Genomic DNA, 22,935 nt, shown 5'->3' on the forward strand with positions numbered 1-22,935 from the left:
ATCACGTTGTAAATTGGCTGCATTGTTTACATTGCCGCTGGGTCACAAAAGTGATGCAACGGCAGTGCAAAAGTGTCGCAACGGGCTTGTAAATCTACCCCTTGATATTCAGAATTAGTAGCAAAAATGCACCATAGAGTGAATATGTAGAGCAGAGCATTCACACCGGAGAAAGGCCTGTGGAGCTACTTATGTGAATAGAAGTTTATTGTTACCCAACTCGGTGGTACACATTTTAATGGCCCTGGAAAAATAAAAGGCTGAGTGAATCCAAGAGGGATTCAAACCTATGACTTTGGGTCAATCAGATCGACAGATATATTAGTCCTCCGACCTGGCTCCATGTTTTGAGGCTGGGGGTTTGAGGGGCGCACTTGGTACATAGAGTCAACCTGAGACATGGAGCAAGAGTTGTAGAGTATCAAGGTTAGGAGTTGGCAGGGACTTGGGAGCATCCGAAGTCATGAAATGAAAATGAAATGAAAAGTGAGTCTTATATAGCGCGACTGTCACTCCTAACGGAGTCTCCTGGCGAATGAGGCTTAAAGAAAAATCCATCTAAGTCCTGGGAGCATCCGAGGCTCTCACGTGTGTCTCTCTAACTAAGGGCCCGATTAGGATCGTGGTGAATCCGCATCCTCGGGGCCGGCGGAAGCCACCGCCGGCCCGGAGGATGCGAATTCACCGCTGCGGACACAGAAAAGACCCCCTGCCAGATTAGGATGGCTGGGGGGTCATTTTTCTGTCCGCCGCTTTTCCGCCGCGGTCGCCTTCCGACCGCGGCGGAAAAGCTCTAATATAGTGGCGGTGTCTATCAGACACCGCCAGCCATATTAGGATGCCGGCAGAGACATGCTTTTCCACGGCGGGTTTTCTGCCATAGAAAAGCATGTGGAGTCTGAGTATGGGGGCCCGTTGTGGGCCCCCAGGGGTGTTGGGGGGTAGGGGGTGCACATGGGGGGGGTACCTATGGTACTCCCCTGCCTTTGCATGCACGAAGCGGCAGGCACCACGCGGTGCCTGCCGCTTCGTGCATGCAGAGGAAAACATGCACATTTAACCTTGCGGCGGGTGCTGCTTGAAGCAGCATCCGCCGCATTGTTAAATATAGGGGAGTCCGAGGGAGGGAACGCGGCAGCCCCTGCGGACGGTCCCTCCACCTCGGGGTGGCGGACGGACGCTGGTCCGTCCGCCATCCTAATCGGGACCTTAGTGTTTCACAAGATACATTTCCCCTCACAAGTCCTAATGTAGAGGCACCTCTCTCATAGACCTAACCCACCAATGACAGAAAAAAGACGAACATTGGAAATTGTTTCTAAAAGGCTAAAGGGTTGATTTGTATAAAGTGGGATCAGTGTGCCATGCTTCCACTACTGTCTATTACAGTATTTTGTATTCCAATGAAGGGATTGTTTTATAGTGTAGCACTACCAAGTATTTTATCACTTCTTACCTGAGGCCACCATTCTGCCTCTAACAGTATTATGATATATAAACCCAAGTTCCAGCAAGAACAGTCAGGCGTGAGTGGTTAGGCTAGCTCCAATCTAAAGAGAAACAGAAGTGGCCTCTGAACGGTTTCAGCCTTTTCAAACTTCTCAGTGAGGTTTTATCACAGAGTTCACAATGCTAAACTTCTTTCTATTTGTCGCAAAGTTTACAAAGAGAATCCTTTTCTGTTGTATTTGCAGGACATTTCACAATAAAAATCCCATTACTTTTCTATTGATCAAAGAGTACATAATTTACACCCCTTCCTATTAGAATTATTATGATTTAACACCGTGCAAGTGCCATCTGGCTAAATTTGACACTGGGTCTGAGTTCTCGGTGTCTCTGTCAGTTATGAACAGGGCCACTGGAATTATGCGATTGTGCGGCCGCTTTTGCATAGTGTTAGATTGCCACATTTGCCACTTTTTCCATCATCTGCCACATTATCTGCAGATTTTAAGATAAAAACATTGTTTGTTTCTAGCTCAAATGGTTCAAAAGTTACTAAAAGTGCAGCAACACTTGCTGCCGTGCAGTGGAAGGCCATTTGCAAAGGTTGACTGGTCACCTTTCTGTAGCTTATTGTTATATGTGGGTGTTAAACTGGTACTAATGAGGTGCCACTGATGGCCATACAGTGTTAACAATCTTAAAAATGGCAAAAAATTAAGTAATACTATCAGAAAGGTTGCAGCATAATTTACCTGTCTTGCCGCATAATTTACTCAACACTGCTGCATAATTTGGCCCTCCCCTGCTGCATAATTCCAGTGACCCTTGTTATGAACAATATAACTATTTCACAAGCATACTAACAAGACTGCTCCCAAAAGTGTCTATTTAAAATGAGAAAAACTCATTCAGGTCCTTTCTATGTAGAGTCATATATTCTAGGTGTGGTGAAACACCCCTTTTGCAGGTTCACCACCACTATTTGCCACAAATGTTTTCTAGCTTTAGGGCTTGTTTACTGACTCTGAACACTGGAGCTCTTAGTGTATGTGTTCTAACCCACAAAGTATATGTGCAATTGTCTAATACCTGAATGGCATACTTAACTTTCCTATATGTCCCTAGTATATGGTACACCGTGCACCCAGGACCTGCAAGTTAAATGTTAATAGTGGACTGCAGCACAATGGTTATGCCACCACTACAGTGGCAAGGTGAAAACATGACTCTAGGTCTGTTCAGCAGCCTAGCATTGAAGTTTTACAAACTGCTAATTCCACCTGGCAAAATACACCTTTTGCCAGGACTCAACTTTCCTTTTTAATATTTTAAAAGCCCAACTTGATAGTAAAGTTGGATTCTAAATTACAATTTTAAAATTGAAATTTTTAGAAAGTTGCAGTTTCTAGCCCAAAAACCTATGTAATCCTTTCTGAGATAATCCCTGACTGTCACCTGGCTGTCTGCTGGGAGGTGCAAATTGCTCTCAAGAAAGGGAACAAAAGGGTCCTTGGCTGGGACTGAGATGTGACCTGCTCCTAACAAGTTGGCCTGGGGGTTATTCCCACCAAATGTACAAGGTTCAAGGGGACAACTCCTGTCGAAGGCAGATGTCATGCCTTGGCCTGCCCCTACCTTTATCTAAGTAGCTAAACTTAATGTTTAACAATGGAGTCGTTGCAACTAAGTATACATACCACCAAGCTATAAATTAGAAGGTAAACTGTTCATAAGGTCTACCCTGGTCCCTGTAGCTGGCCCATGCTCCATCGCGGCTTGCCTTAGAATTTGACTTGGGCCCGGTCTAGCGCTCCCGGCTGGGCTTTTTGGCACTAGAAAACTCTAAAACTCAAAAAATTTCTCCGGTTCCCCTTATCTGATTTTTGTCTTTTTGGTGTCTCATTGCTCATTAAAATGTATACTATTTTATTAAATTGGAGTGGGATTTTTATTGGGTTGTGTTTTTGATAACTGTTTTGGTACTCATAAATGCTTTACATGTGTTTCTTTTGAGTGCACTGTGCCACAGTTACCCAGGACAGGTTTAAATCAAAGTAAGGTGGAGAATAGTGACATTGTTTCTTGGTGAGGTCTGCCAACTTCCCCAACTAATAATCCATGTAATCAAACAATGTTTCATTGTTCACTTTATCTTGTATTCATTCTTCTGGGAACTTGACTCTGGGGTGAATACAGGAAGTCTTCCAAAACAAGAAGACAAGCAGCAACAAAGATTCCAACCGAACAAGTGCAAGAGAAAGAATTCTCTCTACATGTCAGAGAGTAACATTGTTGTCATTATTTTATATCTGGAATGAAAACAATTTATTCAAAACATTGGCTGGTTGCTGTCTCTCTTTGTAAGCACACTCAAATATATAGATTCCCATAAGACCTTAAACCTTTGGTAGGATTTGTTGTTTATGCAATTAATGTTTGTGCTGTAAATTGTGAAAGTCGGAAAATATTGGAAAGCCATCAGGAAGCAGAATGTTTTTACTGCAAAAAAACACGTGCTGGCTGCTACACTTGAAAGCAATAGCCGGTTACCAACCTTTTTGAGCAGAGCACATCTTTCAAAAAGCTCATTATGCACTGTATGCAATTTGCTATGACTCTGAATATGGTATCCCAGACAAATACTATGCATCGAGGCTCTTTGGTTTCAGTCTGGCTCGAATGCAACCAGTGCTCATTTGCATAAACTTCATACAGTGTGATCAAAGGCCAGAGAAGAGGTGTCTGTGTTTGCCAAGGAAAGCTCCTCTGGGCATAGATGGTTACAGCTTATGTAACTGGCATAAACATCCTGAAAACCCATGATCCTGTGCTCAGCCAAGGACTGTGCTCACAAGAAGCTGCATGTCCCAGCAGTCAGTGCTCTGCTCAGAACTCTGTCCAGTCTGAGACTGAGCTGCTCAAGGCAGTCCCACAGCAGCAGCCAGACCGGTGCACACAGACTGCTTCTAGGATTGTTAACCAGCAGCACAGCAGACTGGATTGGTTTCTCAATTCTTAAACCAGGTATGCGAACAGTTCTGTCTGCATTTCGTGTTTGACTTCATCTTGCATTCCTTAAAAATATATGCTTCTAGCAGATGTGTTTGGGTGGTTTATTTCCATTCAACATGTGACTCTTGCATAGTGCATAACTTTGAAGTGAGTTGCCTCTAGGTGCCTGGGTAAGCTGAGGTTATGGGTGGATGTGCATGATAGAGCACAAACGAGAGCTCTGGAGATAAGGATTATGTCAGTGAGTCCTCTTCACAATGCCTGTTGATGGTTCATATAGATGTTCAGACCACATGCTCATACAGTCATTGGCCTCTTTACAGAATACACAGATCCACAGTAAACCCTTTCCTTAAGGTGACCCATATCAGGGATGCAATTCTTACTTACAGTCCACGTTTTCTTTACCATTTATTCCCTAAGATTATGCGGTTTTTCAGATGTTGTGTTTCTGATATTTTTTTATGGACCACGTGACATTGTATAGCTCCTACTGTGACCAGTCACCTCTTGGTAACTTAGTAAGTTCAGGCTATGGGTGGGTGTGCATGACAGGACACAAAAGACAGATCTTGAGAATGTGGTAGAGGTGAGTGAAAGATCCTCACAGTGCCTGTCAGTAGGGTGCAAAGTGAACTCAGCTGCATGCTTATCGAGGCCCAGATTTACTACGCGTTTGCTTCATATGTGCGTCGGGGTGAGGGTATACAGGGGAACGCCAAGGCTTATTTGGGATTCCCAAAGACAGGCAAGGCCTGAGTTGTATGACCTTGAGTGGCTTCATGAAGGAATGTACTGAAATTGTGCTGCATTCCATTACACTTCATAGTGGTAGACATTACAGGGTAGGAGGATGGGAATCCCCCGTGCACCAGCACATGGATTCCAAGCAATTCTAGATTTCCTAACGTTAATAAAGCTGGAATTGTGTGACATTGGCATGTCTACCAGAGGTATAACCAGGAGAAATGTCATTATTTCTCCTTCTTACTTCCTCTTTCTATGAATGATGCACTCTGCATGATGCCTATTTTAATTGTTTTTGTGCAGGAAGATGTCCCATCCTGCCCAAATAAGTGCTGCCCACAATGCAGGCACCCTTGCAGGATGGTGGAAGGTGGCCTGCGTTGGCGCTAGGCAGCCACAAATGTGCCAGGAGCTGGAGCACGCCATATCTTTGTAAATATGGTGCACTTCAACTCTCTCCCATTCATGCTATGTAGAGTACTACATTGCGTGCATTCTAAGTAAATCTGCTCCCCAAACCATAGCCTCTCTAAACAGTGTTCAGACTAATTGTCACACACATGTCAACAGTAGTTACCATTTTCTTTGAGAAGAGTGAAGGTGGCACACACCTGTTGCAGTTAGTAGTGAGAAGGGAACCAAATTGTATATGTGTGTGAGAGACTGGGTGGCGAAGGGGGTGAGACAAGGAAGTACATGCAGAAAGAGTGAAAAAACAGTGGTGGAGTGGAAAGGAGATGGCATATGGGAGATGCAGATGGAAGGTGTCTGGAAGTTGTGGGAAGAAAAAGAGAGTTTGAAGAAAAAGAGAGTAAGTGGCTAAGATTGAGAAACTGCAGAGGGAAGTGGTGTGAAGGAAAGAACATGAGTGATTGAGAAATTTCGAAGACCACTACCCCTTCCATCGAACGAGTAATGTTAAATTGACAGTGTAATAGTCTCAGAATAGAATCATTTTCTATTTTAATTATTCAAAACAAAATCATTTCTATTACTCATTGAAACCGTACTGCTAACAAGCATTAGCAACGTCAATAGGTCTGGCTAGTATTAGGCTGTTGTTCATTGTGGTCAGAAATGTTTCCCAGTCGGTTCAGACGCCGGCTTCGAAGCACCGACGGATAGAGCGGCGCTTCACTCTTCTCCTGAGCCACTGCCAGGTGGGGTGAGGTCTTCACTTCTTACAAGCCATGTGAACGGCATAGCTGTAAGAAACAAGACAAGACTCTGCACCTAGAAACTGCAGGTGACATTAGTACTTGTCTGTGAACTTTGTTTCTTAGCTTTCACTTATTATTATTTCTTTTATATACGCAGTAGCACTTATTTGTTGTAAGGTCCTGAAGAAAGCATGGACACCTTCTGTCCACGTATTGCTGAAACATGTCGACCTGGTTCCACCTCTAGACAGCGCATTTCTTAAACTGTCTGAACAAAAAATGTTTTTAACATTGGCGGAGTGAGTATCACCTGAATAAATCCTGTTCTATACTTCCTCATCCAATTTTATACACTTTTTCTAGATATTTTTTGCACATTACTTTTCTTGCACTGCACTCCTTCAGTCACATCGCACTCTACCACTTACTGGTCTTGATAAGTGGTACACCATACTACTGCTCTTTCAGCAGAAGAGATCTATCCAATATCCCGGTCTCTCTCTGCTTGAAAAGAATACATCTTTGTGGATGGTTTTGGAAGACTCCCAGATGATGAAGGGCGGTTCCGAGTGGCGACTGATGGGTATCTCTGACCATCGACTTGGATGTCATTGAATACCATTTCCACAGGGTAGTTTAGGGGCCTTTTGCTGTCTGTCTGATTTTCGCACACTACAAACCCTCTTTCTTTCTCAGGAGTCACTTTTGCTGGTTTTTACTCATGAGAAAGAATTACTCGAAGTGTCATACATTTGTCAGTAGAATATCACTCATACACACACCGACACCATAGAAATGTCACAGAAGCAAGCATATATATATATATAAGCTGCATGCATAAGCTGGATGTTCACTGTAAATACAATATTTATTAGTAAATTATGTATGTTATGTATGTAATTGAAATTGTTCAAAACACATCCTTGATATAATATATTTTGCAATAAAAGGGGTCAATTGCATATTGAAATTGTTAACTAGGTTAGGGTTACCGATTAAGGGCCTCTTCAAGTGTGCCTTGATCTTTTCTGATATGTAAAGTGATACAGTTTTATAGCATCCAGTATATACTGGGGGGGCAGATTTACAAGTCCCTTGCGCCGCCAGTGTGTCGTTAGAATGCAAATACAATTACAATCATTCTACATATGGGAAGTCAGTGACATCACTTTGACATGCATATAACTGTTTCTATGAGACGAATATGGCATGAAAATACTGATAATAGTTAATGATATGGTTTCCAAGCGTATTGCTGAGCTTGGTGATATAAATAAATGCTATTCATGGTACTGCAATTAACCTTTAGTGTTGAATACAATTGAAACCACAATAATATATTGTAATTTTGAAGGTAGTTCTAGTTAGCAAACAACATATTGCAACTCAAAGTTTTGTTCACAGTTAACATATCTACTTTAAATATAGCACCTCTGATAAGAAAGAGTAAGCTTGATTTTATAAACACAGCATAAAATAGAGTGTACCAACGTGTATATCGAATATAATATCAGGAGTTAACTTTTACTTCTCACACCATTGCATCCTAAAAGTCCTCTCTGTCTTTAGATACCTAAAAGCTCTTGTCTTATGGTGCAGTAGTACTAATTTTTTGTTTAGGAAATGTCAATTCTTAAAACATACAAGCATAATACAGTTCCATTGTAATACAATAAAAGACATATTAAACGCATTTAAAAGACTATCACCAATTTATGATATCAATAAGGACAAATAGCATAGGTCATGACATACAAGGTAACAAAAATTAATTCGTAATTGGAACTATAATAGCTTTAAAATCAATAATATACATGGTAAAGTGCTAGTGCAGTCAATGGGATTCATACATATTAAAAATTATTAAAATTGCTAAAAGGAATAGCTATATATAAAAAGTGGGAGTGAGGTACTAGAACTACCTTGCACATTTTGAGGTAGCATTTTTGCCATACTGGCCACAGGACTAAATACTGTACTCGATATAGGCAACTCCTTAATTGGAGTCTAACACGGAAGCTAAGCAAAGAGACTCATGAGGTCTTAACATTTAAGATATTTTTCTTTCATTGGCAGTCCTACTGCAAATTAATATTTACTTGAGGTATACACAATAGAAATAGATGTGTTTGCCTTCAATGTCCTTAGTGCTTCGTGATGTCACCTGAAGCCTAATCTGTTACGCAATGGAGTAGGGTCACTAGACCTATATGCATTCCACGGAGATGTAAAAGACCCTGTTTCAAGTGTACCATATCGGAACTTTAAATACAGCTATAGGGACAAGTTCTGGTGGAGGAAATCCAGAAAAGCTTCATAGTAAGGGCTGACAATCTCCCTAGAGTGGAGCTTCAATGGAAATTAGCTAGGATGCAATCCCAGCAAAGAAATGTAAGTTACTTTTTTGAAGAAGCATTTAGGGATCTCAGATGAGACCAAATATTTCATAGAAAATGTCCGGTGCAGATCAAGACCAACTATGGAGCGAAGCAGTCTGGTGATATCCAGTATCTCTGTTTCTCTATCTCTCTTGTCCCATTTCCTGGGCCGATGCCCATTCACCATGACAGTAGAGGGAGAATGGTTAAAATTTAGGAGAATTGTGGAAACCACCGTGCCTCCTGTTTCATCTATATTGCAAGGTTAGTGAATCTTCACAAGGAGTCTGATGTTCTTTCGTTTCAGATGGTTCTGTACTGGCCATAGCTTTGCCTTATCCGTCATCTTTTCATGCTATTCCACATGGTACCCCACAAGGCTCTGCTTTAAATCCAACTCTTTTTTAAATAGCCAGTATGAAGCAAAACAATGAAAAACTATTGTCATTTTATTGAGAGCTTCTTCCCAAACTCCAGTTTGAAATATAATGCCTGTTTGCGTCATGCTGGCACCTCGCAACATGGTGCATGCACAACGCAAATCTTAAGTGAGATTTATGAAGCCAGGCAAGGCCACTTTGCGTGGTCCTCAGTGGCTCCTTAAAACTGGAGTAAAGTAATGTAGCACAAATTTCTGTGTTGCCTTACTCTGCGAAATGGAAGCAATCCATGAGTTGTGTGGGTGTTCCCACACAAACCCCATGTTATTGGACACATTTCCAGGTAAACCATGGAATGCACCAAAAAGATACTCCTTCCCAGGAGAGGCATAACAAGGACAAATATATTTATTTCTCCATGTTACTTCCTTTTTCTGTGTGCTACATTCTGCAGCACACATAGAGATATGTATATGGGTCTCATGATTATTTGTGTGCAAGAAATTGTCTCTTCCTGCACAAAAACAATCCTGCATGCAACGGAGGCACCCTTGCAACATTGTGCAAGGGTGCCTGCGTTGGCGCTAGGCTGCCAAAAAGGGTACTAGCACAGGGGAAAAGGCAGGAATTAACCATATTGCCTTGAATACGGTGCATTCCGGCCCTTTCCCTGACACGCAGAGCAGCAAGGTGACATTTTCATAAATAGGCCCCCATATGTTTTACGTACAGTTTTAAACTGTTTTTGCTTAATACAAGTCAATGGAAACATGACCAGGCAATTGAAACTGTAACTTTGTGCACCGATATGTTATGAGCAGATGGAAGGATCTTCTTGAAAGAATTTGTAAAATCCTTTAAGACTAGATACTATTATAAAAAACAAGTGCATAATTCACGATTCGTGGTAGAAAACATCAAAATAAAGCTACTCTTACTACACATTGCTGTAAATATGCAATTTTATAACACTGACTAAAATGGCTTCTGGGCTTCAGACTACAAGAAACTTTGCAGGCATAATAGAACTACTGTGTTAATACAAAACCAATATTGAAATTAGGTCATGTGGCATACCAGTATATGTTAAGATAGTGGTTCTTAACCTTTTGATGTCTGTGGACTCCCACTGAATTATTAAGGGAACCTGAGGGCACCCACTAAATCATTCCTTGAATCCAGGGACAACGACGTAAGCAATTTCTACGATGTAAATTTCAAAACAATGCACGAAAATACAAAAATAAGTACAGAGCAAACAGATACACGAATGAAGAAATATTTTGCTCCAATAACAAAGATATATAGAAAAACAATTTAAAATTTTAACAAGAAGGCTGGAGCTTGAGAAGGTCGGCGTTTTTTTAAGTGTCCTTTTTAATTCTAAAAGATGAAGCGATATGCTGAATAATGGCAAAATACTTTGGGCCAGATTACGAGTTTGGCGGTGTAGGAGCAGGCCGCCATGCCGCCGCCCCTCTCCAACACTGCCAAACAGGGCTGCCGGCCACGTACCAGATTACGAGTTTCCTCGTAGTCTGGTGAGCGGTCCTTTGGCATTCCCACGGTGGTACCTTTCAAAAATGTATCGCAATGGGAACGTCCAAGCCTGTTTCCGAACAACATGGACTGTGAAGTCCATGCCGTGCAGGAAAGGGGGTGCATGCAGAAAGGGGGGCACACCATGTGCCACATTGCATGCATCCCATGGACTTGAGGAAAGAGGTGCCCTTTGTTTCCTCACCACCACCCTTTCAAACGCAGTCTCACCGCCGTGGTTAGAGTCACAGTAAGGGAACTGGTAATGTGCTTGGCGATGCCGCAGCAGCATGACAAACCATATTGCGGCTTCCAAACCACCACGCCCGCACCAGGGATCACAGATCCCGGGAAACTGCGGAGGTCCCATGGTGGTCTAACTTCCATACTCGTACCACTACGTTCAGACCCCTGGTGTGCCGGTCCTTGACCACCACGGCACCTCCACCGCAAGTTTGGCCATCCGATGGACTGCCAAACTCGTAATTAGGCTCTTTGTTTTTTTTGCTTCTAAAGCATGCTGTCTTTTTGGTGGCACTTCCATTGAGGCCACCCTCAACCATGCTATATTGTGTTTGCTGTACATGTCCTGCTTCAATGACTACAGTTCATTTACTTATGTACACTTTGTCAATCTGCTAATATTTCATTTTCACAGTAGTCCCGCTTCTCTGAGTAGGTGTTGTGAACTCCTGGGGGGCTTCAGATCACAGATACCACTGCTTTAAGGCATACACTAGCATTAGCATGCACATTATAAAGCACTGGTATTAAGGCATGGAAATATATGATTTGGTTTTATCAGCTGTTATTCAGACATTTTACTAATTTAACAAAAAGATTCTGTCCAACTGTCCTGTTCCACATAGGGAATTAAGCGGGCACATGTCTTTTGCAGGTAAGGCGCCAAGCACGCTGATGAGGAGCTATAAACAGAAAAAAGAGAGCTGCACATTTTTCATCTTTTTTATCTAATGAAAATTTCCAACATATTTATGTATCATAATCAAAACAACTATGTGCCCACTACAGGCTTTGAATAATGCATGAGATATTGTAGCATATGACAAACTATAACATATAGCTTCACAGTCCCTTGGTCAAATGTTATATTGTCATTCTACAGTAAGATGGTGACTGTGATGAGAAGAATGTTCAGCTTTTGGACCAAATCTCATGGAATTCATCAACAGCCATCACCAATGATCCATCGTTGCACGCAGAGGTTGTACAGCAGTGCCGTAGACTGGAACACTGTCCATGCTGGCAAGGTGGCAGTTATGACAGCTTCCACTGATGGGTAAATCACTTTTACATTGTTGTATTCCAAATTCTAAACCTCTCTGTTTGCTTGTGGATTTTGATTGGCTATGTAACTGGTCATCATAGTTTTGTGCATTCTGGTTTTTGGTTTTGTTCTACAGAAGTTGTCCTTGCTCTATGAAAGCTAGGTGCATATTTACAAAAAAATGTTGGAGCGCTGTGCTACGACAAATTTGGCAAATCCACCCTCCAACATTTTGCAAACGCAGGGAAGCGCCATTGCCACAAGAATACAGCGCACCCCTGTGTTTCCCTTAGCGCAGGGGCAAAAAAAGATGAACATAAACAAGCAATAACGGCGATTTGCTTTTTCTATAGCAAAATTTGAAAAAAAAATGTGTGTCTCTTCATCTCGCCATGCTAATACCCGGTATTCCCTGACATTCATTTTCGGCGCTGCCTCAGCCTAGTAAATCTGGGGCAGCATCAAAAAGTAATGGGTGCTGTGGTGGAATGCCCTCTGCAACACTCATTGCACGCCTCTTTGCCACAGAGGACTGTGGCGGAAAGGGGCATATTTACAAGGTGGCATTGAACTATGTTAAGTGGCTTAGAATCACATTGTAAAAATGGGAAATGCTACGCCACCGGAGTGTAAAAAAAGTGACACTCCAGTGGCATATGGGGCATGTAAATATGCTCCCTATTTTCTTGCCCCAAGTGCCTTATTCAGGTGCAAGATAGTTCCCTATCTCTGCTGCCACATTCAGTGCAATTTAGGTCAATGAGCACTGCACTGACAAGGTTTAGTGAATATTGAGTTGGTGAGGAAGTGCAGAAGAAGAGCAGACAAGGAGAAATAGTTACACCTCTGTAAGCTCTGAAAGGCTGGTGGGACAGGAGGACAGTCACACCTAAGGTTGTTTACAACAAGGGGTGGTGATGGACAGAGTCTCTGAATTAAGCAGAGTACTCTCACCCAGTCAAGAGATCAGGGCTAGATCCAACACCGTTTTTTAGCTCATTGCACCATCCCAGTTTCAGAACCTGGCTGTATGCAAATTAGTCTGTCCCTGGCCCAGTGCATCATGGGAACAGGGCAGACCAGACTACAAAAGCCTAAGGTTGACCCTGCCTGCTCCTAACCCTAACGGATTTTCAGTCACCAATTAGCTCCTCATTTTTCCATTGGCCAGTTAGGATAACAATGAATACAACTAGTGACGTGTTGTTTGACCTTGAAATTATTAGGACCAATACCAGTAGATTTCCTAGGCCTAAAAAAAAACTGCAACTCTCTTCAAAGAAGTAGAAAACTCAAGGGTGTCTCTTACCTCTCCCACTGAGTTCTGCTCCTATCAATGAATCTCCTTCATCTGCAAGTGATGTCCTGGAGCCCCTTCCGAACTTTGAAATCAGCACACAAAACATATTGGTTTTCTATAATAAAAAATTTATTTATAAGAATTGTTAAAATTATTAATAAACAAACAAGTGAATACATTGAAATAGGGTGTATGAATGAATGAATTATTTAATGAATTAATTAACTTGGCATTTGTAAAGTCCAATACCACCTGGAGAGGCATTTTGGCGCTAAGAACACTCAAACAAAAGAAAGAAATCTGTCCCTCCAGGAAATAAAAGCTTAAGAATGAGCGAGCAGCCATTTTTTAGAAGCTTTCTGAAAGTAGCAAGGTTAGAAGCTTACTTTAGAGCAAGAGGAAGATTGTTCCACGCCTTTGCCCCAGAACAGATATAGATCTGCTCTCCCTAGTTTGTAACCTGAAGTGCGGGATAGCTAGAAGATTATTACAATGTTTTCGTGGCAGTCAGGGAATGTTAGGCCTGACATCATTAGTGTGAGTCTCCCTTCCATTTTTGATGGATTACCTCCTCTGTTTTGATATGTTTTTGCTGGTTATATGTTTTGGGCACTGTGCCACTGCAAATCAGTGCCACAGTGCAAGAGCTCCCTATGTTAAATTGATGTACTAAATGGTTATTCCATGATTGGTTTATTTGATTTACTGTCAGCCCCTAGTACAGTGCACCATGTCTTCCCAGGGCTTGTAGGTCAAATGCTGCTGGTGGACTTGTAGCACTGGTTGTGCCACCCACAGAAGCAGCTTGTAAAGTGTGTCTCAGGCCTACCATTGCAAGGCCTGTGTGCAGTCTTGACTGCCATGTCGACTTGGCCAAGTGCACCCACTTGCCAGTCCATAAACCTTCCCTTTGCTTCATATTAGACACCCCAATGGTAAGCCAAAGGGCAGGGTGCATTGTAAGTATAAGGTAGGACATGCCCTGATGTGTGCAGTATGTCGTAATACTGAATTACAGCCATTTTCGTTTTTCACTATTGAAGGCTACCTGTTCTCATAGGCCGGAATGGGCAGTTAGATTATTACATTCTTATAATCCTAACTGACTCAGGGAACACAGTAGAAATTAAAATTGAATATGCCTGAACTAAGAATAATAAAATACATCTTTTAGTAAAGTTGGTTTTATTATCCTGTGTTTGAAAATACCACTTTTAGAAAGTAGGTATTTTCTTGCCTAACTGTCCAGGCCTGCCTCTGCTAGGTTGTGTATTCCTTGTCTGGGTTTGTGAGTGACAGGGCTGGGGGATTCCAGGAGACAGGCTGGGGCAGCCCGGTGGTGAATAGAGAGATCTGCATCTAGATGGGAGGGAGGAGTTGCACCTGGGACCTGAACAGGGCAGGGCCTTCCCTCTACAATGCTGGCTCCACCTCCTGTGGCTTGTCTGATGTCTCTGCCCTGCACTGTGAAAGGAGAGAAGGAATCTTGTCAACAAAGTGCTCCAGAGCTGTATTTTCCCTCCCCTGTGCTGTCTCCAGCTCCTGTGGGGCGGCTGATGTCTCTGCCCTGCACAGTGAAAGGATGAAGAGAGTCATGTAAACCAAGTGCTCAGGAACTGGTTTGGATGAGTCAGAGGCCTCTCTGCCTTCAAAGAACAAAGGATTTTGGGGTATAAATATTGGGACCATGATCCCAAGAAATTAGATAACTTCTGAAACAAGAAACCTTTCTGCCAAGGAGAGGAACCAAGGAAGCTGCAGGAGTTTGGACTGCCCCTCTGCCAGTGTGCTGTTTGCTGGGTTGGCCTGCAATGGTTGCTTCATTGCCAAGGGAAAGGAGAAGGAACTTTTTAAGGACTTTCATCATCTACAGAATATTCCCCAAGGGCTTGAACTGTGCTTGCCTCCTGCTGAAGTCTCAGGGACAAAAGACTTCAACTGCAGCTGTGAATTTCCTTGCTGGGATTTCGATCTACAGACATTTGCCTGTCGCTGGGAGCTGGAAGCGCGACGCATAGTGAAGAAGCGAGTCGCCGCCGTAGCTGAGATCGTCGCATCGCCGGAGAAGCGCGCTACTGCCGCATCTCCCTGGAAGCTGTGTTCATCGAAACTGAATACTGTCCCATCGCCGGAGAAGCGTGGCGCCATCGAGAAAGTCGCCATCGCATCACCGGAGAAGCGTGTCGCAAGGCCTGTCGCGGCTCTAAAGTACAGAGTTGTTGCAAAGCTGCCAGGACGTCATCACATCGTCATCGCATCGCCGTGTCAAGGACGCCATCTTCTCTCATTGCAACCGGATCATCGCATCGCATCAAGGCGCCATCTTGCGCACCCCAACGAGCCCGCAGGCCGAGAATCTACGCATCACCTACGCACCGGTAAGGCTCATGACGAGTCCCCTACTCTGCGCAAGCATTGAGGCAGGATGCAACCATACCCCCGGATCACGGAACCAACGCATCTCCCATTTTGCGAGCCTTTTGTTTATTTTGCGTTATGCATCCAGGTACTTTGTTGAGAACTTTGTCGCATTTACCATCAACTTGAACTAAGCAACGTTTATCATCTTTAAGTCAACTTTTAGTATAGTATTGTGGATTTTTGTCGTTTGTGGTCTTGTGTTAAGTCTATTTAAAGAATACTTATTTTTATAAAACCTGGGATGTGTCCATCTGGAGTGTTATCACTGTATTACTGTGTATATTCACAAATGCGTAACACACTGCCTCTGAGATAAGCCTGTCTGCTTGTGCCAAGCTACCAAGGGGGTGAGCAAGGGTTATTAAGGAGTGCAATCCCCTAATCCTGACTTAGAAGTAAGGGTCCCTATTTGGACAAAGGTGAATACCATTGCCAGTTTCTCTATCCCCACCCTCTGGCCATTGAACTGGACAGACACAGAGGGCACGGGAGGGGTCCTCGTTGGCAACCCTGGGCCTTTCTTAACCATCCTGGTGCCCGACCTATGTCATATACTCTTCTATGCCGGTTTTTTGTACTGCACAGTATTGGGCACATATTGGGTTACACGGATAGGTAATGCTGCCTCGTACGGCCTGGTGTAATACGCCAATTGGGGAGTGTGGCCCTAGCAGCGGGTAGCCCACTTGCCACGAGAGAGCGGAGGTGCACCCTTTATCCAGAAGCCTGACACTCGCAGAGATGCTATTGGGTCTGCTTGTGCCCACCTTTCGTGCGGAGGATTCATGGGTGAGGCCTGCCCTGCACTGTGACTGTTTAATTCATCTACAGCCAGGAGATAACCTCTACTTCGTAATGGCTCACAATTTTGAGTGGAGTTTCATTGTAAGATCTTTGAGGGGACAGCGTGCAGGAACTATCTGGTCCCGGAGGGCAGGTGCAGATCTTCCCGTCTACCTCAACCAATACATCGAGGGGCAGATTTACAAGCCCCTTGTGCCGCCGGTGCACCACGTTGCGTGACGCACCAGTGGTGCAGCCTGCCGAGTGATAATTACAAGCACAGGTATAGTCACCCTGCTTGACTTTACCTGTGCTTGTAAATATCGCTCCTTTTCACGCAGCACTGTGTGTGTTACAGGCGTGAAATGGGTGTTGCTGTGGGTGTTCCCATGCAACACCCATGTCCACTTATGCATTTCCAGATTTACGAGCAATCGTAAACCTGGAAATGCCTCGGAATGCTACACCAGCCTAGGGGTGGCGTAGCGAGGGGCAACGAGGAGAAATGTTTTAATTTCTCCTCGTTTTATTCTTCTTTCAATGCATGCTGCATTCTACAGAACACATTGGAGGAGGAAATCACCTCAATTGATTGTTTTTGTGCAGGAAGGTGCCCTTTCCTGCACAAAAACAATCTACCCACGATGCAGGCATCCTTGCACCACATTGCAAGGGTGCCTGCATCAGCGCATGGCAGCAGTTTGTTCACCAGGCAGGAGGAAGCACAGTAATGTGACATATTGTTGTAAATATGTGGCATCCCTGTGCTTCAAAACGAACGCAGCGTGGCGCAGCCAAATGACTTGCGGCACCGCGCTGCGTTAGTTTATTGTAAATCTGCACCTAGACTCTGTGTGACTGCTGCCATTGATCTGTGTGAAAGGTGACTGGGAGCCTGGAGGGTCTGCTATGTAAATTCGCTGCTGTTGTAGCCTTCCTAAAGGGGAGGATTGTGTTTGTGGGACCCTGCTCATAAGAGCCTTAGAGCGACACCATGGGACGCAGGGGTGGAGTGGGTCGGCAGTTACGGAATGCCCAATGAGCTTCTGAGAGCGCCTGGTGGGGAACCACCGAAGATCAGATCGGGGATGGAAGCATGGGCGAATCTCAAGCTCGACCAAATTCTTATTGCAATTGAAGATTCGAGGCAGGACTTATACAACAGAGTGGATGCAGTGGTGATTGAACTGGGGCTCCTTTGCGAAGATCAGCACAAACTGACAGAACAGGGTTTCTCATACTGAACATGAGAGCATGGCTATCCATCCATCCCCGAAGGAGTTGGAGAGCAAGGCCCTCTCTCACTACTACCACATCAATGGCCCCTGTGAACCACAATGTGAAGGCACTAGGGGAAGCAAATCAGTTAGATTAGGAGGAAATTCAGTGTTATTCGTAGCAGGTTTACAACTGGCATTTTCACAGATTAAAGCAAACACTTGATGCCTGGGTACCCTAAGGTAGCCTTTGGAGTACAGAACATTGAGGGCCTGATTATGACTTTTGGCGGAGCGGTGGTGCGGCGGTGCAAATCAAAGGGCGCCACATTTAATGTAAAAATAGCCTTTAAATGTTCAAAATTATCAGGGCAATTGCCATTACAATGGACAAGCACAAATAAGAAAAAGTGATGCCTATGGATATATAACCACACAATAGTAGGTTGAAGAGCCACTTAAATGAACTCTTCCTCTAGATACTAATCTCTAGATGAATCCTATTATTTAAAAAAAGAATCATAAGTCAAAGGTCATTCCAAACAACTTTCAAATACTCTTGATTGCAAAGTATTTCTCAGTGTTTATTACTTTTTCTACATTTTGATAAAGACTCAAACAAATACATTACTCTTATTTTCACATATATACAAACATTTACATCACATAAACATATTTGGGGTACAGAACACTGAGGGCCCGATTACAACTTTTGGCGGAACGGTGGTGCAAACCAAAGGGCGCCACATTTAATGTAAAAATAGCCATTGAATATTCAAAATTATCATGGCAATTGCCATTACAATGGACAAGAGCTTTTCCCTCCATTAGTTAGAGAATGCAATGCTAAATTCCATACCCTTTGGTGTAACACCTGCACAGTTTTTCTTCAAGCAAGTGAATGGAAGCAAGAGCGTGTGATAGAAATGAAACTTGTACATAGGCATTCATGATCAGGTGACAAGATCATCTTGTGGAAAGAAAGGGAGAAGACCTTGGTGAACTGATCATTGTACACATGTAAGTAATAAGACACATATGCAAGTGAATTCACTTTCTCAGAAGTTGAATCTTGTAAAGCAGAGCCATATTTCTCATTCCATTACGGATTCATTATCTTACAATTGCATGGGAAATAGGAGAGTTATTGTGCATGTAAGGGGTCCTTTCAGGTGAGAAAATACCACCCTGCTGTGAGAAAATGAATTGTTGGTTGAGGAGGGTGTGAGCCTTTCTCAAGCAACAGCAACAATCCTTGTCAGTGGCGCCCACAAAAGTCAAAAAATTAGCCTGCGCTTACCCTCTGGTAGTTTGGCACAAAAGCTGTCGTGCTTCTCTTAGAGGCAATGTGAAAAGTATTTATGTAGCACTTAAAAAGTAATAAAGTCCAAAACACAACACAAGAAAAATCCCATCCTATTTTAGATGAATACAGTAAATTTGAATACATTATTTGACACTAAAAAGGCATAAATCCAATCAGTTGAACCAGAGTTGTGAATTTTTAAAGTTTTAAGTCAAAAATAGCACCTAAGATAGCAAAGCGCCAGCCGCGGACATTTAGTCGTGCAAGACTATGGCAAAGTCGAAATTTATGGCTGACCACAATGGAGCGCTGGTCGGGTACACAAAATGGATTGGACCTGGTCTCTGCTTACCTTTGGACCCTGAAGCAAATTTTGAAGAAACCTGCTTGAGAAGGTAAAGTTCAGAGGGGTAAGGCAGTTGGCGGTGTATGAGCAGGAGGAATCGTCATCGGGGAGCCACAGGACAAGGTTGCAGTGAAGATTTCTTCATTTGGATTTAGTCTCTTATTTGGAAGTCAAAGATTTTCAGCAGGTCAACGCTGCAGGCTCTAGGTGACGAGGTCTTCAAGAGGCTGGATACCCCTTCTGCAAACAAAAGCTGAACAATATTTACTGCTGCGGAGAACAATGTAGTGGAGTCGACTGGCAATGCACAGGTAAGTCCTGGTTCCCTCTCAATCTCAGAGAACTTTTTGGGAGAAAATGTTCTAAGGCCTACAGTTTGGATCTGGGCTATTTGGCCACTTGTAGCTTCCAAGGGTCCAGCACTGGAAGGGTACCACCTGAAGGGTCAGTACTAACTGGGTCCAAGTGCAGTTTCAAGATGGTTGGAGTCTTTTCTGTCCTTGATGCTCTAATCATGAGCCCAGCCAACTAGCCCTTGGAGTCAGTCTGGAAGTCTTGGGTTCAGGCAGGAAAGCAGGTCTCCAGCAGCAGGGCAGTCCTCTGAAGGCACAGGGCAGGCTTCGGGCAGCAGGCATGACCCTTGGTGTAGCAGGGCAGTCCTCTAAAGTACACAGAGGTTTAAAATGCAACTTTACCATTAAAGAGGATTTTAAATTACAATTCCTCCGACACATCATCACTTAATAAGTGTATTAAGATAACCCAACGTTATCCTATGGCAGAGGTAGGGCCTCACAGTAGTGAAAAACACATTTGGGATTTTTGACTACCAGGACATGTAAAATATAAAAGCACATACTCAACCTTTTAATTACAACACATCCGGTCAACTGGACTGTCTAGGGCCTACCTTAGTGTGACTTATTTGTAATAAAATGGAAGCCTTATTCCTCACAAGAGGGTTATTTTGTCAAGTGGAACTTCAGTGGCAGGCCTGAGGCATGTTTAAGGGGCTACTTAAATGGGTGACACATAAGTGCTTCAGACCCATTAGTAGCCTTTAATGTAGCAGCACTGGTTATATGGCATACCACTTTACTAGGGACTTCTAGGTAAATTAAATATGCCAATCATGTGTAAGCCTATGATGTTTTAGGGAATGAGCACAATTACCTTTGCACTGGTTAGCAGTGTTAAAGTGCACAGAGTTCCATGGCTAACAAACAAAATTAGTAAACAGAAGGGGTGAAGGCAAAACGTGTGGAGAAAGACCACTTTAAGACTGACAGGTCTAATATCCACCATTTCTGTACAACTTGTTATTGCCCCTGAACTTTGAAGATACAATTGTTGACTGGGTTGCAACTCTAGGCTCTGTCCAACCCATACTATATTGCTGATGGTTTTAGTAGGTGCCCTGAGCTTGGCCACCACACCCCATTGACTTACATGGATTTTTGCGTTCCCATGTTTATTATAATTGTCTTTTGACGTTGTCTTCACCAATGCTTAACTCTTGTTGTCCATAACTAATTGTTACAGTTTTAGTGGTGTGTTGCACTTAACATTTCTCTTTCATGTATTCTTTTTGTGAATACTTCTGTTTCTTTTCTTGATATTTAAAACTTTAAAGTTGTCATGTACTGCATGGCAACTTTTTCTCTGAGAAAAGTCTATTGCTTTAGTTCTAGCAGCCAGGCAGTTGCCTGGAACTCCTCATTGAAATCAGCCCTTTACTCTTTTTTTTTTTTAAACCTTTATTGTACAGAAGGCGCTCACAGATACGGGCCTACAACCCACCGGGCCGGCCACCACAATAAAGAGACATACGAGGCAATACAGGAGAGACAACAGGATTTCTAAATAGCTCATATGAAAAGCAAAGGCAACAAGTCTTGAGCCGCCAACACGGACAGGATAAAAGTAGGTTAATTTTATAATAGAAAAAAAGGGTGTCACAGGATAATGACAATCTGTAAAGTCCAGAGGGCCGTGGTGGGCCGTGAGCAAGCCGAAGTCTCGAATACAGGAAAAGACCAAAAGAACAGTACATTTTGGCAAAGGCAGAACGTGAGTCCCACATCAAGAACAATCACAATCGCTGCTCAGCACCCCCCCACCACTACCAGGGCACATAATAATAAAACAGCGAAAAATACGCTTACAAAACTAAAAGCCCTCCGTTACAACAACCCAAGGGAGGAAAAGAAAATGGGGGGGGAAAGGGAAAAAAAGGGAGGAAGAGGACATCAAAAAAGGGAAGGGGGAAAGTGAGGGCGCAGCGTCAGCGCACGCCCCCCTCGGCTAACAAAGCACCCAATACTAATTCGGCACATGGAACTAGTGGCAACAGGAGAAATGAATGCATAGTAAACCGTAACAGCAGATATACCAAAAGGGCCATGCCAGCACAAACACCCCGGGGGGCTACGCGCCAACACCGCGCCACGAAATTAGGGGATACATAAGAGCCATAGAACCAAAAAGAGGAACAGGGAAAGATACAATAAACAGACCCCCCCCACCACCCCGCACAGCCCACCCTGCACCCCTGCAGAAGGCTATGGCCTACCCCCCAGCAGCGTGCCTGTCGCCCTAATTAGAACCCGAAATATAGAGAAATATAAGAAAGAAAGAATCACTTAGATTAAAAAGGGGGGGGGGAGGGAAAACAGGGAGAAACAGCGGGAGAGGAGCCACATAATCAAAACCCCTTCAGCTCCCACCCCCCCGCCCGAAAATACTCAGAGCCCACGGGAAGATAGTAAACACACGGATAAGCTTCAGGAACGTAAAGACGTATCAAACATAATCATACAATTATGTACGGATCACCCAACCATACCACAAAATAACAGTCCACAGAGGCAAGATCAGCTCAACCCTGTCCTCATTTTTCGCAAACTGTAGTCGTCCAACGCACCAGGAACCAGATCACATGGAACCGGAGGTGAATAACAGGGAGTCGAATCAAAAATACACTCAAGTTATAGCGATCGCGACCCGGATGATCCAGAAAGTACAGTAACCACTTCAGGCAAAGCAGGCAAAGTTCCGATGAGAATACGGAGAAAGCCGGTCCAGCGGCGCCGTCACAGGATCTTCGTTCGGCCATGGGAGGCAAAAGAGGAAAAAGAGACCCATCGAGGTCGGTCCAGACGGGATCCAGCCGGGGAACCTCCGGAATAGAAGGAGGCACAGGACGAAGAAGGGCAGCGGACCCCCGTACATCCACACCAACAGCAGCCTCCAGGTCCACGACTCCAAGGAAAGTTCCAGCAGCACACAACAGAGATGAAGCCGCACAAACCGAGGGGGGTCCGGCAGGCCCAACAAAGGGACCCCTCTCCAGGATAGCGGTCGGTGCGGTCATGGGTGCCCCCCAGGAGCGCAGGGCGGCGAGGATGTCACCAAGCGTAGGCTCACCTTTACAGTATTAAGCAAACGTGCCGCGCGGCGGACCCGCATCGCCGGTCCCCGCAAGGCCGAGAGTCACGGAGCCGGCCGCCATCTTAGAAGCCCGGCGGGGCCGCTGCGAACACCGACCCCCGCCCGGATATCAGCGGGGCAAAACAGGATACCGGCAACCACCAGCGGAGGTGCCACCAG

At 44.0% G+C, this 22,935-nt stretch overlaps 1 protein-coding gene across 2 annotated transcripts in view; it reads left to right on the forward strand.

Moving 5' to 3' along the window:
• Positions 1-4,345: 4,345 nt before the first annotated feature.
• The window catches only part of LOC144790905 (dehydrogenase/reductase SDR family member 4-like), a 118,010-nt gene continuing 99,420 nt past the window's right edge, over positions 4,346-22,935 (forward strand). For both annotated transcript variants that reach the window (XM_078665546.1, XM_078665547.1), the window contains exons 1-2: positions 4,346-4,473; positions 11,792-11,965. In XM_078665546.1, the coding sequence (XP_078521672.1) occupies positions 11,796-11,965 (170 nt within the window). In that variant the 5' untranslated portion in view covers positions 4,346-4,473; positions 11,792-11,795. The remainder of the gene's footprint in view (positions 4,474-11,791; positions 11,966-22,935) is intronic.

Source organism: Lissotriton helveticus, chromosome 11, assembly GCF_964261635.1.
Source record: "Lissotriton helveticus chromosome 11, aLisHel1.1, whole genome shotgun sequence".
NCBI classification, from domain to species: domain Eukaryota; kingdom Metazoa; phylum Chordata; class Amphibia; order Caudata; family Salamandridae; genus Lissotriton; species Lissotriton helveticus.